The sequence below is a fragment of the Heteronotia binoei genome, chromosome 4 (assembly GCF_032191835.1).
Source record: "Heteronotia binoei isolate CCM8104 ecotype False Entrance Well chromosome 4, APGP_CSIRO_Hbin_v1, whole genome shotgun sequence".
NCBI lineage: Eukaryota > Metazoa > Chordata > Lepidosauria > Squamata > Gekkonidae > Heteronotia > Heteronotia binoei.
This window is the reverse complement of record NC_083226.1, coordinates 48,639,911-48,656,529: the sequence shown is the minus strand read 5'-3', so window position 1 is coordinate 48,656,529 and position 16,619 is coordinate 48,639,911. Positions and strand designations below refer to the sequence as shown.

The 16,619-nt window shown below is 38.4% G+C and overlaps 1 protein-coding gene across 2 annotated transcripts in view; it reads left to right on the top strand.

Moving 5' to 3' along the window:
* FOCAD (focadhesin) overlaps positions 1–16,619 on the top strand; it is a 165,892-nt gene that overhangs the window by 16,735 nt on the left and 132,538 nt on the right. For both annotated transcript variants that reach the window (XM_060237221.1, XM_060237222.1), the window contains exon 6: positions 15,680–15,781. In XM_060237221.1, coding sequence (XP_060093204.1) covers positions 15,680–15,781 — 102 coding nt within the window. The remainder of the gene's footprint in view (positions 1–15,679; positions 15,782–16,619) is intronic.

Genomic DNA, 16,619 nt, shown 5'->3' with positions numbered 1-16,619 from the left:
AATGCCCACACTAGAGATACCAACTCTGGGTTGAGTAATTCCTGGGGGTTTATCGGCAGAGCCTGGATTGGATGGGGTTTGTGGATAGGAGGGACCTCACTGGGATATAATGCCCTAGGGTCCAACTTTCAGAGCAGCCATTTTCTCTGGGGGAACTGAACTCTGCGGTAGGTGTAATTCCAGGGGATCTCCAGGCTGCACCTTGGGTTTGACATCCCCAGCCCACAGAGCTGCATGTGGTCTGTGGATATTGAATCCAGTGTGCATAGGACTGTCCTTCGCATATCCAGTGAATCAGATATGCTTTTTGGGCACTATGCAAACCTTATGTCCATGTGTGATATCTGGTAGGGCCAAAGGTTGAACAAGAGCTTGTGGCAAATGAGGCAGGTAGGCATGAATTGGCACATGATTTCAGCCACCTGTGGCATTATAGTGTACATTTGTTCTCCTTGGCCTACGTCCTCCCAGCTGTGCCTAAGAAATTAGGAACTGCTTATGGGGAATAAAAGTAAATGGAGCAGAATTTTGGTAGAATAGCAAAATGATAGCTATTGTTTGCAAGCAGCCAGATGAATGCTGAGTGCTAAAGCACCCTCTGTTTATTTCCCCCCTTTAATTTCCTTCATTTTGTACAATAAAGCTCTTAGAGTTTTACCTGTTAGGCGGAATTTTGCTAAGTCAAATTAGTCAAAGTTTCACTGGGTACCCTTAAGCAAACTATTAGTTTTCCATCTGCAGCATGAAGACAATAAAACTATTCTACCTTAACAGGGCTGTTGAAAGGATTACTGAGATAGTGAATGTGGTGGTGTTTATAATGTTCCTAGTACTATATATAATTTTAAAATTATCATTCCCCAAATATAATAGATATTTGATGAATCTGTCATTTTTATCCTACCATTCTTCAAAGGAGTTCAGAGCATCATAGATGGTTCTTGCCTCACTTATGTTATCCTCACAACAACCCTGTAAGGTAGTTTAGGCTGAGAGAGCATAATTGTCTGGATAACCAGTGAGATTCATGGAGGGGAGTGGGCATGTTAAACAGAGCTTTGTTCAGTCTTGGTCTGATAGTAAAGCACAATGACTCTTGGGTACTTGTGCTGGTATCTGAAAGCATGTTTCTGTTATTCAATTAGTCATTTTCCTTTTCCCATAGCTTATCACTAAATTGTGGGATTAAAATTCAAGGCATGTAGAAAAATGCTTATGTGAAAATGCTGTGTTGTGTTATTGAAAGAACGGGGGTCACAGCTGTATACATGGTAATGCTGGGCGACCGCTGACATTGTTTGCTCATAGAGGAAAAGCAATCTGGCTGTGTTGCTGAATTTATGATGTAAATCAAATTGTAGTTCTCCTATAGACATAACGGGTTGGGGTGACTTAAAGGTTGCAGATAATTCACTTTTGTTCTAGCCTTCTGTCAGAAAGCTCTTTTTCAGGGACTATTTCAGCATGGATTCTTCACATGCTGAGGATTGGCCCTGTAAACACTTATTTAAGTAGACTTTTTAATGGGTTGATGGCCTAAAATTATCTCAGATAGGCTTTTACACTGAACTACATCTTTGTATATATGTGTCATAATGCTACTCAGATGGTCATACAGTAGCAGGTATCCTAAAACAACCCATCAGTGCTTACTCTTTGCATTTCCACTGTGGATTGACAATTTATTAAAGTTTATTATTTGTTTTTATGTCTTAAAACATTATGTAATCATGGCCTTGTGAACCATAGCTACGTACAGCTGCTGTAGGTGTATGAAATATCCTATAGGGGTGTCCACACATTTTATTTGAGTTTGGAAAATCCAAGCTGTATTTTACACAGGTAGTAACCTTTCAGATATTACAATAAATATGCTCCTCTGAGATTTATCAGAGATCTGGAAGTCTAGAACCAGAAGAATGTGCATGCTGATCACCACCAATGTTCCCTCTAAGCTGCAGAGTCTTGTGAGCAAAAATTCTACTTTGTGAGCTACTGGCATTAAAGTTGTCATTATCACTTTTTGTTGTTGTTTGAGCCCAGTTAACACTAAATAACAAACCCCAACTCATGATTTTTTTAATCTGCTTAAAAACATTTCCATGATTCTGCATTCTAACCCACAGCCCGCTTTTTCTATATTTAAGACTGCTTGCCATTCTTTACTATTATCTGATGAAGTGTTCTTAGAGCACACGAAAGCTTACATTCTGAACAAAACTTTGTTGGTCTTAAAGGTGATACTTGACTCCTGCTTTGTTCTACTGCTTCACACCAACACGACTGCCCATCTGGATCTATCTGGCATTAAAGTTGTGAGCTTCTGCATAAATTATTGTACTCTGGGGCTATCCTTTCTGAGCTAAGACAAAAATGAGTGAGCTGGAGACTAAAAATCTGTGAGCTAGCTAACTCATCTTAGAGGGAACACTGATCGCAGCCTTGCTGGTCGCACTGATCCTCATCCACATTAAGGTTCGATTATTGCAAAATGCTTTATGTTTGGAAAAAGTGGTACTGAATGCAACAGCATGATTGTTGACCAGATCAGCCACGTTACAGTGATATTAGACCAGATGTTGATGGCAGTAGATTCAGGATATACAAAAGGAGTTGTTGACCACTGTGTGAGACCGGATGCTGGACTAGATGGTTCCCTGGTCTGATCAGGCAGGTCTCTTCTTGTGTTCTTAGATGCACTGGTTACTGGTTGGTTTCATGATTAAATTCAAGGCTTTGACTTGGTCCTTTAAAGCCTGTGTCTTGTGACCCACTTACTTAAAGAACCACCCCTCCACATAGGAGCCTGGTTAGCACCTTCTGTTCTCCTGCCAGGGCTTTCCTTCTGTTCCCTCCTTGAGAGATGTCAGAATTCTTCCAGTCTGGGTGAGAACGTTTCCTGTGGCAGTCCCTTCTTTATGAAATGGGTGTCCAGTGATGTGAGGGCTGCACCTTCATCTTCGCAATTCAGAAAGGGGTGTAAGACAGTTGCAGCTTTAATTGAATTAGATTTTATTTTTGGCCCTTTGCTTTTAGAATCTTTATTGTATAAAGATTTATTGCATGTGTGTATATAAAAAGCTGTGTTTTTTTTCCAGAAAAAGTGGTATATAAATAAAAAAATTAAAGAAGGCATCTCCAGATTCTGACCCCCAAGCAAAATAGGGATAGTGTTTCTACATGATCAGAGAGCATCTGCCAGCTGTAATGGCTGTAGAGAGCTTCTGTGTCCAAACTTGGCATGCGAGGCAGCCTTTTTCTGTCAAGCTACCTGTTGACGTAATTGTAGTGCTGCATTGATTGCTGTGAATGTGTTAATTAGTGTGAAGCATTTTGCTGTGGTTGAGTGGGCTATGGAACTAATAATAATAATTACAGCAGCGGGCTCTGTTTGACTGGCACCTTATTCCGTTATAGTATGCATGTCTTAGCGGTGATGTCAGGATCCCCCTTCTCAGCTGCCACTGAAATTAAACACCTTTGGGAACAAGCTGTACGGGGGTGGGGGTGGGTGGGACGTGGCTCTGGTTTTAGAGGCCACAGAGTGTTTGCAGAGGAGGATATTAAAAAATCTTGAAAAGCCCTGCAGCTATGTGGTGTCAGCTAGACAGCGGTGTCCTTTGAGTTCACTAGGTCGCGTTCAGCTGTAGTGCCCCTTCCCTTCCCCTGTTGGGCTGGTTAATATTTGCAATTTGCTTGCCTGTTTGGTCTCCTTTGACAGTCTGCTAAAGAAAACAAAGGACGGTTAGGTGTGTGTGTATGAAAGAAATCACTCTGCAATCAACTTGGCTAGCCCATCAGCTTTTTTCATTTGGGTAATGGTGACATTTATGACTCCTTAAGTAAAATGAAATGTGCTCAGTTACCCAGCATCTTAATAAGGTCACAGGGAATATTAAAGTTCTATTATGGACTATATTAAATTGCCTTTCCATTTGGTGTTATATTATTTTGAAGGAATAGTCTGGCTGCATCACGATCTTGTTGCAGGATATAGTCAGCAGGATATAGTCATTTCAGATGGTAGAGGTTAGAGAATGCTAACGCTTTTTGAGGTTCCACTGGAATTCTGCTCGTGTCTTGGGCTGTTTCCTTAAGTATCTGAAGTCTGAAAGCATAATTGCGCTACTTCATATAGTAAATATTACAGGATAAAGCTGGAATTATCTCATTTTTCAGAGTCAAAGATCAAATAGTTTGACATCATATCAATGAGAGTTAGGTTGGTGCAGCTGGAATCAAGGCATGGTGTTTACTATGTGTGTTTGACCAAACACATAAAATAGAAGCCTTGTATTACTGTATAAAGCTTGATGCAACTGCAGTATTGGATTTACCATTGTTGTGGAGTATAGAGGGTAAATATCACTTTGAACAATGGCTGCTCTACTTATACTAAATGTAGTTGAATGTGTACGTTGACTAGATTTAGTATAATTCACATTTTCTAGACCTCTGTTAAAATAAGGAATCGTTTTTAAAAAACAGCAGTCATAAAATTTACACCATCCAATTACAACAGCACTGACAAAATTTCAACTGGTAATAACAACATAGGATAAATTAGTTTGTGACAAACCGTTGCAACAAACATAAGCATCAACTGACAAGCACCTATCTAGTCAACATACTCAAATATTCAACTATTTTTAGTATAAGTTGAGCAGCCATTATTCAGTGATTTTTTCCTCTTATTAACTGTTACACAGTGTGATCCTGTTTTGTCTTTTTAATCTTTAGTGGAGTGTAGATGGTGTAAGCCAAAATGCCCTCAAAACGAGGATGGGGAATTTTCAGGTGGGCACCTGGCTTAATCAGGATCTTTTACCTGTGTAGACAAGATTCCACATCCAGAAATTAATGCTTAAAAATATTAGGGACTCTAATTAAGTAAAACAATTACAATTTATTCCAGAAAAATATAGGCTTGCATACAAGATAAAATACTCATAAAGTCATTCATACAGTCCTAGGAAATATATAGAGATATATAGAGACAACATATGGGTAGACAAACAGGGTGATAATTACCGATCGTAGTCTTCAAGAAGGCTCCAATGGCAACGATAGAGGACGGGGGAAATGGGACCCTCAACTGGCCAAGAATCGGGGATGGATCTAGACAGCGGAACTGGGGTACTGCTAGATGCACACCTGAGTGGAGTTGGATCAGAAGTTAAATAGACTACCTTGGACCCTCAGGAGATGGGAGGTGCGAGGGAGGAGAAAGGGGAGGCTCTGCAGTGACCATAAGGGCTGGACTTCTGCAGTAGCCAATAGCAAGTTAATTGGTGGCACCTAATTGGGTGCCCATGACTGACCAATGAACAAGCTTGGTCCAGGGGTACGTGGTTGGACTTTCAGGTTGCAATGGACCAGGGTGAGGCTCCAAAATGGGGAAGAAAATGGGGGAAATTATTGGGTGGAGGTGTGCTTGAGTTTACCAAACTTATCTAAAAAGGTGACAATAGATGGCCAAATTGCTACCTACGGTAACACCTAGTTTACACAAAGGAACTTGGCTCTGGCTGAAGATGGTCTTCCTCTTGTTCACTCTTCTTCTTGGCACCAGTCTTTGTCTTGAGTTTCGTTAGACAAAGGCTTAGGCGGTCTGGCAGGATCCACGCCTAAGATAAGCTTGATTGCCTTATGCAGAAGTTGAAGCAGTTGTTGGATATGGAGTCAGGAAAACAAGATGGATTCTGGTGGTATTAGCCTTTGGTTCATGGAAACAGGCTGGAAACTGTTTGCCTGTACAGTTCATGGTGGCGTGGCTTCTTCCACTGCAGCAGCCAAGACTGTGCACACAAGGAGCAGCTGGAAGCTCGTCTGTAGTTCTGGCTAACACCCATCCAGAGTTGTAGAATGCTGCTGCAAAGCTGAGGCTTATAGTATCCACATAAGCCTTAGAAACCACGGGCAAAGTCCACTTCTTAAAGCAGATGTGTGCGAGTCAAAACTCCAGGCACCCTGGCAACCATACGGATGATCACGATGTCCATGTGTATGAAAAGTAATATTTTTAAGCATTAATTTCTGGATGTGGAATCCTGAATACACAGGTAAAAGATCCTGATTAAGCCAGGTGCCCACCTGACAATTCCCCATCCTCGTTTTGAGGGCATTTTGGCTTACAGATATTGGTGGAGAAAGCATTGGGCAACCCTGACTGTGTGAATACACGCGAGTCGACACGCGTATCTTCAAACAACCAGACGTGGGATTACACCATCCAGAAAGTCTTGCTAGCTAGGCTGTTATGTGAATGAATGAGTGATTCTTGACTTGTGTGAACGGCTCTAGAGAGCATTTCTATATTGTGGGTTGGGCTGCTCCCACTCTTTCATTCAGTGCAGATTTGCCAGCCGCACCTAGAGGGCCAGAACCCTTGTAAAAGGACTGAGCCTGCCTAGAAAGCAAGGGGCGAATCTCGTGAAGTCCGGCCGCCGTCCTGAGGCCTTTCTGAACATGTCTGTCCGGGGAGGGAACGGAAGGATAGGTCAGGACTGTTTAAGATCGGATAGAGAACCCTTCCCCTTTTTCTCTTTACTTGGAGCATAGTGCACACACACTGTATACGCATCCACACACATAAAAATCTGTAGAGCTGGGCAGTTAACTGATCAGCTCTAGGCAGCGCAAAACAAGTCTTTGAGACTGAGGCGATAATAGGACCAATCATCTACAGAAGAAACAAATCTTTGAGACCGGGGCGGTAATAGGACCAATCATCCACAGAAACACAAATCCTTGAGACCGAGGTGGTAAAAGGATCAGTTTCTAGGCATTCACTTAAGTCCTGAGGCTCAGCGCTGCACGTTGCAGGCATCCTCATCAAAGGACACTGAGGAACCCAAAACCCCAAGCCCACACAACAAATCCTTGAGACCGAGATGGTTTCCTGCTTCTAATATATTTGAAGAAATTTTTATTGTTGGTCTTTATGCTTTTTTGCATTATGCTCCTCATAGTCCCTTTTTGCCTGCCTGATCACAGTCTTGCATTTGATTTGCCACAGCCTGTGTTCCCTTTTATTAATCTCACTTGTGCTAGCTTTCCACCGCTTAAAGGAGTCCTTCTTACCTTTTACAGCTTCCATTACTTACTTTGTTAACCATGCAGGCCTTTTCTTATACCTGTTTGTGCCTTTCCTAACTTGTGGTATATATTTTATCTGAGCTTCTAGGATTGTAGTTTTAAATAGCCTCCAAGCTTCCCCAGGCGTTTTGACTGTACTTACCTTTCCTTTCAGTTTCCTCTTCACATGCCTCCTCATTTCAGAGAATTTACCCCTTTTAAAGTTAAACATGGTTGTGCTGGTCTTTTGGGGCAACTCCCTATTTATACAAATGGTGAAATCAATAATGTTATGGTCACTGCTGCCAAGCGGTGCGATCACTTTTACATCTCTCACCAAGTCTTGAGCATTACTTAGGACCAAATCCAGGATCGCTCTGCCCCTGGTAGGTTTTGTGACCATCTGCTCCATAGAACAGTCATTGAGAGCATCTAGAAACTCAATCTCTTTCTCTTGACCTGGACACATATTTACCCAATCAATCTGCGGGTAGTTAAAATCACCTATTACGACACAAAGTATAGGAAGTCTAGGAAAGAATGCATCTGGATCGTGGCTCTGTACGTTAGTAAAGTCCAGTGAAATAGAAAACATGAAACAAATGAGCTCTGTGGAATCATCATGGAAGGAAATTCCAGGTCTGGGGAAAAAAGCCCATAATATTGGGAGATGTACTCCTGCATTGCTGACTAAATCTTTGAAGTGCTATAGAGGAGGGGAGAAAGAATGGGGAGGCAGGTAAAGGAGAAAGCCTGGTAATGATAGTGGACTTCACATACCTTGAATTTGTTTCTATTTGTTTTTCTACTTACATTATTCATGGTCTGCCTTTCTTGCTGAGACTCAAGGCAAATTGCATAGCATATAGAGTCAGTAGAATTGGACATCCAGTGGGCAGCACAATTGGATTTGGACTACAGAAATCTGAAAATAAGCAGAAATCTACAACAGTGGTGAAACCAAAATAAAGCATAAGCATGTTCAGTGGTGCACTGACATATTCAGTGGTGCACTAAATTGGAGCATATTTATAATGATAAAAAAGGTACAGATAGTCCCCTGTGCAAGCACCAGTCATTTTCAACTCTGTGGTGACATTGCTTTCACAACGTTTTCACAGCAGACTTTTTATGGAGTGGTTTGCCATTGCCTTCCCCAGTCATCTACACTTTTCCCCCAGCAAGCTGGGTACTCATTTTACTGACCACGGAAGGATGGAAGGCTGAGACAACCTTGAGCCGGCTACCTGAACCAGCTTCCGATGGGATTGAACTCAGGTGGTGAGCAGAGGGCTTTGACTGCAGTACTGCAGCTTTATCACTCTGTACCCTGGGGCTCTTCACTTATAATGATAGGCAGTAGTATAGTAGTATACAGTAATATAGACCACAGTTTCTATTCCTTTACCAATTATACTTTTTGAGCATTTCATTACAGCTAGGATTGCCAGGTCCAATTCAAGAAATATCTGGGGACTTTGGGGGTGGAGCCAGGAGCAAGGTTGTGACAAGCATAACTGAACTCCAAAGGGAGTTCTGACCATCACACTTAAAGGGACTACACACCTTTTAAATGCCTTCCCTCCATTGGAAATAATGGATAGGGGCACCTTCTTTTGGGACTCATAGAATTGAGCCCCCTGGCCCAATCTTTTTGAAACTTGGAGGGTATTTTGGGGAGAGGCATCAGATGCTGTGCTGAAAATTTGATTTCTCTACCCTAATAACAGTACAGTCCTATTTACCTGTGCAAAAAAGTTTCCTTGAATAGTTCTGTTTTGCACAAAGCCAGGAGAATGAGAGCCTTACAAAGCTGCTGAAGCAGGCCATTCCATAAGGTGGAGCCACAACAGAGAATGCACAAGTCTGGGCTGTTACAGGACTTCCAGGGGCTGGAAAATGGAGAGCTGAACTGCCTCTCATAAGGGAGGCAGCTGTAACCTCTGTGTGGGGGGTAGAGAAGGCAATCTAATGCCTACTACCTACTTTTTTCATCCAGAGAATAGTCCAAGATACGCTTGGGAAACTTGGAGGAGATTTACTTTGGTGGAAAAGGAGCTCCGGAGCGGGCTCCTTTGAAGCTTTGAGGAGTCTCCGGTGACGAGTGCGTTACATCATCTGCAGAGGGTCTCCAGAGTCATTAAATTGACTTAAACTCACCAGAATCCAGCACCTCTATACTACAAATAACATCTGGATTACTATCAGGATGGTGTCTACTTGGATAGCCACTGCAGAAGGTATTGATTTTTACCTTTCACTCTGGGACTAAATAAGGATTTACAAAAATAATTAAAAGGTGGCAAAAAGACTATAGCATGCTTATATAAAGAAGAGGAGGAGGGGTGAATTTGGAACTATTTAATATTAAAGAACAGAGTTTAAAAGTGAAAAAACAAGAATGTTTTGAATACTTGCGGTTTCTGAAAAACACCCCCATCGTCACAGCATTGCTGGTCAGTAGAATTCCACAGGAAGTGACGTTTTGTACCATCGCATGATTTGACTACCAGCGAGAACGGGACTTGGAGGCAAGAAAAGCAGGAAGTAACCATTGGAAGAAGGTCAAATTGCAAGTCAGCCAGCCTACTCTAGGACTGAAAAACCATAGAAAAACATCGGCGGCCATTAAAAGAGCAAAATAAAATGTTTCTTTTTAAAAAGTGCTTGGGACTTTGGAAATTGGTGGAATTGGTATATGTTGACATTATAAAGTTAATCCTACTGGACAGTATTGTTGAAAGCAACTATAGAGGCCGAAAAAGGAAGAAATTTTTTTGAAAAAAGGGGTAAGAAAAGTTGCGACCGCCATTTTGGATTTTTTTAAAAAATTGAAATATTAATATCTCGGCTTGGGAACCCCCTAGAGCGGCGATTTTAGGCTCATTGGTAAGAGCAAGTCCTGCTCTTTTAAATCTGATACATAGGTTTCAATTTGTTGAGATCAAATTTTTGAGCATTTTCTTAATGTCAGATCACAAGCCAATACGTACAAGGGCCATCTCAATGGAAAAGATGCAGGAGCAGTTAGAGGCTATGGAAGCAAGGCTGATGAAAGGAATGACGGAGCTCAAGAAAGAAATTAAAAAGGACATTGAAGCTAGTACTGTAGCTCTAGAGAAAAAATGTAAAGACCTTAAAAATGAAACTGTAGTAACATAAAAAAAAATGGATGAGGTGGAGAAAAAAGTAAAAGAATATGATTCCACCTTAAAAAGTGTGCAAGAGAAAGCTGTATTGCAGGACTGTAAATTGATGGAAAACCTGGTACGTCTGAGAGGGGTACCTGAAAATGAACATAATCTGAAGGACTATATAATAAAAATTACTGTGGATTTTTTGGAAGATGATTTAGAAACATCAAAATACCAATGTGACTATGTGTATAGAGTCAACTCCCTTTATGCCAAGAAGAATAAATTACCAAGAGACGTAGTAGTAAAATTTGTGACACGGGACATGGTGGGAAGAATTATAGCCAAAAGCTTTGAAAAGGACTTTGTGGTGGAAGGCAGCGTAGTGAGGATTTTGAGAGAGCTGCCAAAGAAAGTACTGTCTGATAGAAAGACCTATAAAAAAAAATAACAGGAAAACTACGGGACAATGATATAAGGTATAAATGGATTTCACCAGAAGGTTTGAGTTTTGAACTCCAAGGCAGAAGGATTACAATTACAAGTGTACAAGAACTGAGAAGATTTTTGGAAGAACATAAAGAATTTGGCGACACAGCTTAAAGAAGAAAACATAATGGATTACAAATTATTATCTTGGAACGTAAATGCACTAAATTCACCTCAAAAAAGAAAAGCAACAATTCAGTGGATTACAAAACAAAAATGCAACATAACTTGTCTACAAGAAGTTCACATTAAACAAATGGACTATACATTTTTATGGAATAAGCAATTGGGTTTGAATTTCATTCATTGGCTAAACAAAAAAAAGAGAGGTGTACTTTTTTATATTAAACAAGAATTGGAGCCAAAAGAAATTTTTAAAGACAATGATGGGAGATATTTAGCAGTGGAAGTAACATTAAATACAAAAAAACCCACTGCTGCTGGAACTATATGCACCAAATGGTGTGAAAGACTCTTTTTTTTAAAGAAATAATGCAACATCTTGATCAAGTGTCATATGAACAAATTATGATAATGGGAGATATTAATGGTACAATTAAAAATACATTGGATAGATCGGGGAAGAAAAAAAAATAATAAGGAAGGGAAACTGCCAAAATCTTTCTTTGAATTAGTCAAACAAGAAAACTTGGAGGATTTATGGAGGAAATTCAACTCTGAGGTACGTGACTATACCTTCTTCTCAGCAAGACATAACATTTTTTCAAAAATTGATATGATATGGTGTACAAAAGACTTAGGACTTATAACTAAAAAAAAATAGAGATTCTCCCTAAAGTAAGAGCAGACCACAACCCATTAATGTGGTCAACAAAGTCGATTAAAAAAAACCAGAAGGTGGAGGTTAAATGAAGATCTACTACAAAACAAAGAAATAGTGACATCTCTAGACAAAGAAACTAAAGCTTTTTTCCAAATAAATGAAACTGAGGACATGGACTTTCTAACGGTATGGGAAGCATATAAAGCAGTGATGAGAGGATTTTAATTACATTGAATAATAAAGATAAAAAAACAAAAGAAAAACAAATGTTAGGCATTCAAAATGAAATAAAGAAAAAGGAAATGGAATTAAGGAAAAGACCCGGGAAGAAAAAATTTAGGGAAATTACAATGCTACAGACACAATTGGGACATTTATTAAGCCAAGAAGTAGAGTAGAACCTGAAAAGACTGCAACAGAAATGTTTTGAAGGAGCAAATAAACCTGGTAAATATTTGGCTTGGCAATTGAAAAAAAAGGAAAGAGAAGTTAAAATTATAAGCAAAATAAAGGTTGGTGGAAAAGAAATTGTAGATCAAGAAGGAATAAAAAGAAAATTTTTTAAATACTACGCCAAATTGTTTAAAAAATCAAAAATAAGTAAAGAGAAGTTGGAGGTATATTTGCAAAGAATTAATGTGACTCCACTGACAGAAAACATGGAAAAAGTTTTAAATGATCCAATAGAAAAAATGGAAATTGAAGCAGCATTAAATGTAATGAAAATGGGGAAAGCACCTGGTCCAGATGGATTTACAGCAAAATTTTATAAAGTCCTCAGAGAAGGGTTAACACCCAAACTGCATAAATTGATGAATATTATAAGAATGGAGGGGAAAGTACTGAATACGTAGAAAGAAGCGGTAATTTCTTTTATTCCAAAGGAAGATAGAGATGTCACTGATCTAAAAAATTATAGACCAATTTCATTGTTAAATGTGGATTATAAAATATATACGAGAATACTAGCAGAAAGACTTAAACAATTTTTGATGAAGTTTATTAAAGAAGAGCAAGCAGGATTTCTTCCAAGGATACAAATAAGAGATAATATTAGAACTGTTGTAAATATTGTAGAATATTATGAAAGACATCCTGAAAAAGAAGTGGCGCTATTCTTTGAGGATGCAGAGGAAACTTTTGATAATTTAAATTGGGACTTTATGTTTGTGGTGATGGAAAAATTGAGATTGGGAGAGAATTTTATTAGAATGGTGAGAGCAATATATACTGAACAATGGTCAAGACTTTGTATTAATACAGATTTAATGGAGTATATGATGATCAGCAAAGGGACAAGACAAGGTTGCCCTCTATCTCCGTTGTTTATAATGACTTTAGAAATTTTGCTGATGCAAATACAGGAAGATAAAGAGATAGAGGGACTGAAATTGAAGGGGTTTTCCTATAAATATAGAGCATTTGCTGATGATGCTATGTTCATAAATGAAAACCCATTAAAAGTAATGCAACTGCTCTTGAGTAAAATACAAGAATATGAATTGGCTGGATTTTATATAAATAGAAATCAAAAATTTTGTGTAAAAATATGAGAATTGAAAAACAGAAAGAATTACAGAGCTGAACGGAGTGTGAAGTTACGTCTAAAGTAAAATATCTAGGTGTGGAAATTACCATGAAAAATATTGACTTATATAAAAATAATTATGAAAAGTTATGGCATAAAGTGGAAGAAGATATGTTAAAATGGAATAGACTCAATTTGTCGTTATTGGGAAGAATAGCCACAATAAAAATGAATATTTTTCTGAGAATAATGTACCTGTTTCAAACTATTCCGATTGTGAAGGACAATAAATAATTTAGTAAATGGCAAAGGAAGATTTCGGAATTTGTGTGGGCTGGGAAGAAACGAAGAATTAAAATGAAAGTGTTAACAGATGCTAAAGAAAGAGGTGGATTTCAATTACCAGATTTAAAACTATATAATGAGGCGGTATGCTTGGTGTGGATAAAAGAATGGATAATGTTGTTAAATAAAAAACTTTTAGCATTAGAAGGATATGGAAACAAATTTGGGTGGCACGCATATATGTATAATGGTAAAAGTAAAATGGACGGTTTCTTCTCACACCATTATATAAGGAGAAATCTGTTAAATACGTGGATAAAATATAAAAAATATGGAGATGAGAGAAAGCCGTTGTGGATAGTGCCAACGGAAGTAATAAAAATATATGCTGAAGGTGAAGGAAAGTGGCTATCATATGGTCAAATATTGAAAATCCAAGGTGGTAAAATGTTGTTAAATAAAAAACTTTTAGCATTAGAAGGATATGGAAACAAATTTGGGTGGCACGCATATATGTATAATGGTAAAAGTAAAATGGACGGTTTCTTCTCACACCATTATATATAGAAGGATATGGAAACAAATTTGGGTGGCACGCATATATGTATAATGGTAAAAGTAAAATGGACGGTTTCTTCTCACACCATTATATAAGGAGAAATCTGTTAAATACGTGGATAAAATATAAAAAATATGGAGATGAGAGAAAGCCGTTGTGGATAGTGCCAACGGAAGTAATAAAAATATATGCTGAAGGTGAAGGAAAGTGGCTATCATATGGTCAAATATTGAAAATCCAAGGTGGTAAAATCAAATTAAAGATGGAAGAATTAAGAAACAAATATGATTGGTTTCAAATTCAACAAATTAAGAACTTGGTGGAAAGTGACATTAAAAGTGAAGGAATAAGAAAAGAGCAAATCGAATTGGAAAAAGTTCTGCTTGGGGACAATGAAAAGTTGATTTCAAAACTATATAAACTATTACTGAAATGGTCTACTGAAGATAAAGTAGTAAAATCTCAAATGATAAAATGGGCAATTAATGTTAATAAAGAAATACAGATGGAAACATGGGAATATTTGTGGAAGAACTCTATGAAAATTTTGACATGTTATAGTATCAAAGAAAACTGTTATAAAATGATGTACAGGTGGTATATGACGCCTAAAAGCTAGCAAAAATGAACAACAAGATGCCAAATAGATGTTGGCAATGTAAAAAGCATGAAGGTTCTTTCTACCATACGTGGTGGACTTGTGAAAGAGCGAAACAGTTTTGGCAAATGATTCAACAAGAAATTTCTAGAATCTTGGGATATGAATTTATTTATTGGGATTACAAATGGAGAAATTTCCAAAAGAAGATAGAACTGTTATTTGGTACTTGCTTTCTGCTGCTAGGACATTATATGCGCAGTTATGGAAGCAAGATAAAATACCAGAAAAATGGGACTGGATTGTAAAATGTCATGGAGTGAAATGGACAAACTGACAAGAATCTTGAAAGACTATGTTAGAGGGATTTAAAAGGGATTGGGATAAATTTAGAAAGTACATAGAAAAAGAATGGAAAATAAAAGGACACTGGGTGATTTTTGAGAATACCACTTAGGTTTTCAGATGAAGAAAGAAGATGAATTATAACAACTGGGTGGGACTTTATAAAGAATAAGAAATGGTGTTTTTTAACTTCTTTGCAAAATGATATATATACATTTTCTTTTTACGAAATAAAATTGTGTTTAAATGAAATCTGGGCTGTTACGGATTTTTGCCCAAATGCAGGATAGTGCCTGCAGTAGCCTTGGTGAGATAAGCAAAGCTGTCATGGCGGAGCATAAATGAACAAATATACCTTGGAGACAGGTAAGTCTTGTAGCTGATGAGTAGGCAGGCAACTTTGAAGTCTTGTTTAGGACCAGGTACATGATGAATCAGTTGGGAATAGCGATCACAGTGCTATCAGATCCAACGTCTATATAAGTTAAAAACTGCCTAGAGAACATGGCATGATTACATTTGGTTTTCAAAGAGGAAACCTCACAAATAGAGTTAATTCAGAGTTGAAAGATATAATGGAAGTTAAAGCTGTGAGATGCTTGATTGTTATTCAAAATCATTATTATTGAAACTTAGACAAGATAAATCACAAATTAGGAAAAACACATGCCAGCCCAAGTGGATGCCAGCAGAGTTAAAATGTAAAAAGCAAAAAGGCTTTTTTGGAAAAGTAGAAGTCTTGTAGAACTACATGGACCTCAGTTCTGATCCATTCTGTTCAGTTGCATGTATCCCTTGCATGGGTGATTAACTTCATATGTTTCAGGGCAAATTGTTAATTACATAAATGTTTAATTAACTTTTTATTTATTGGTTCCAGGAACTCTCCTCATCCCCTGATCATTGTACTTGAAAACAGACCTGATTGCTGGCCGGTTCTCCTACAGCAGATGACAACATTTTTTCAGCAGTGTCCAGAAAGGTAGAATAATGAGTACCTCATAGCCTGCATGCTTATTATTTCAGGCATGGTGTGGTGGTTAAAAGTAGTGGATTCTAATCTGGAGATCCAGGTTTGATTCCCAACTCCCCCATGTGAAACCTTGTGCCAGTCACAGTTCTCTCAGAACTCTCTCAGCCCCACCTACCTCACAAAGTGCCTGTGGAGGGGAGAGGAAGGGAAGGCACATGTAAGCCATTTTGGGATTCCTTAGGGCAGAGAAAAGTGGGGTATAAAAATGGACTCTTTTTCTTCATATATAGCTAATGTGTGAATTCCCTTGAATTAGAGTGAGTTACTTTTAAAACTACGTCCTTGTTTGAATTGGCAGGAAAGCATATTTACCATCCTTGTGATTGTAGCGACAGATGTTATTTTCCAATATTTTAAAAAGTTACAGTAAGCTGTAGTTCTTGAGAAGAAGTAAAGAAGCAAACATTATTTGATTTCAGGTTTTGAACATCTAGTTCCAATGTTTGTTTGGGCTCAAGGCAGATTATACAGTGTAAAACAGTCCAGTCAAATAGCATGGGACTTCCAATAAACAATGTCATAGGCCTGGGATTACAAAATCAGAACATTTTGGGAGGATAGTCACATTGGTCTGCTGTAGAATAGCTAGTTTTGAGTCCAGTAGCATCTTAGAAACCAACAAGATTTTTGGAATATAAGTTTTCAATAGACAAACCCTGGTGAACTATCTTACTAAGGGAACTTTGACTCTCGAAAGCTTATATCTTGAAAATCTTGTTCTAAGGTGCAACTGGACTAAAATCCAGCTCTGATATTAGAAATAATGCAGAAAAAAGTATCAGATGTA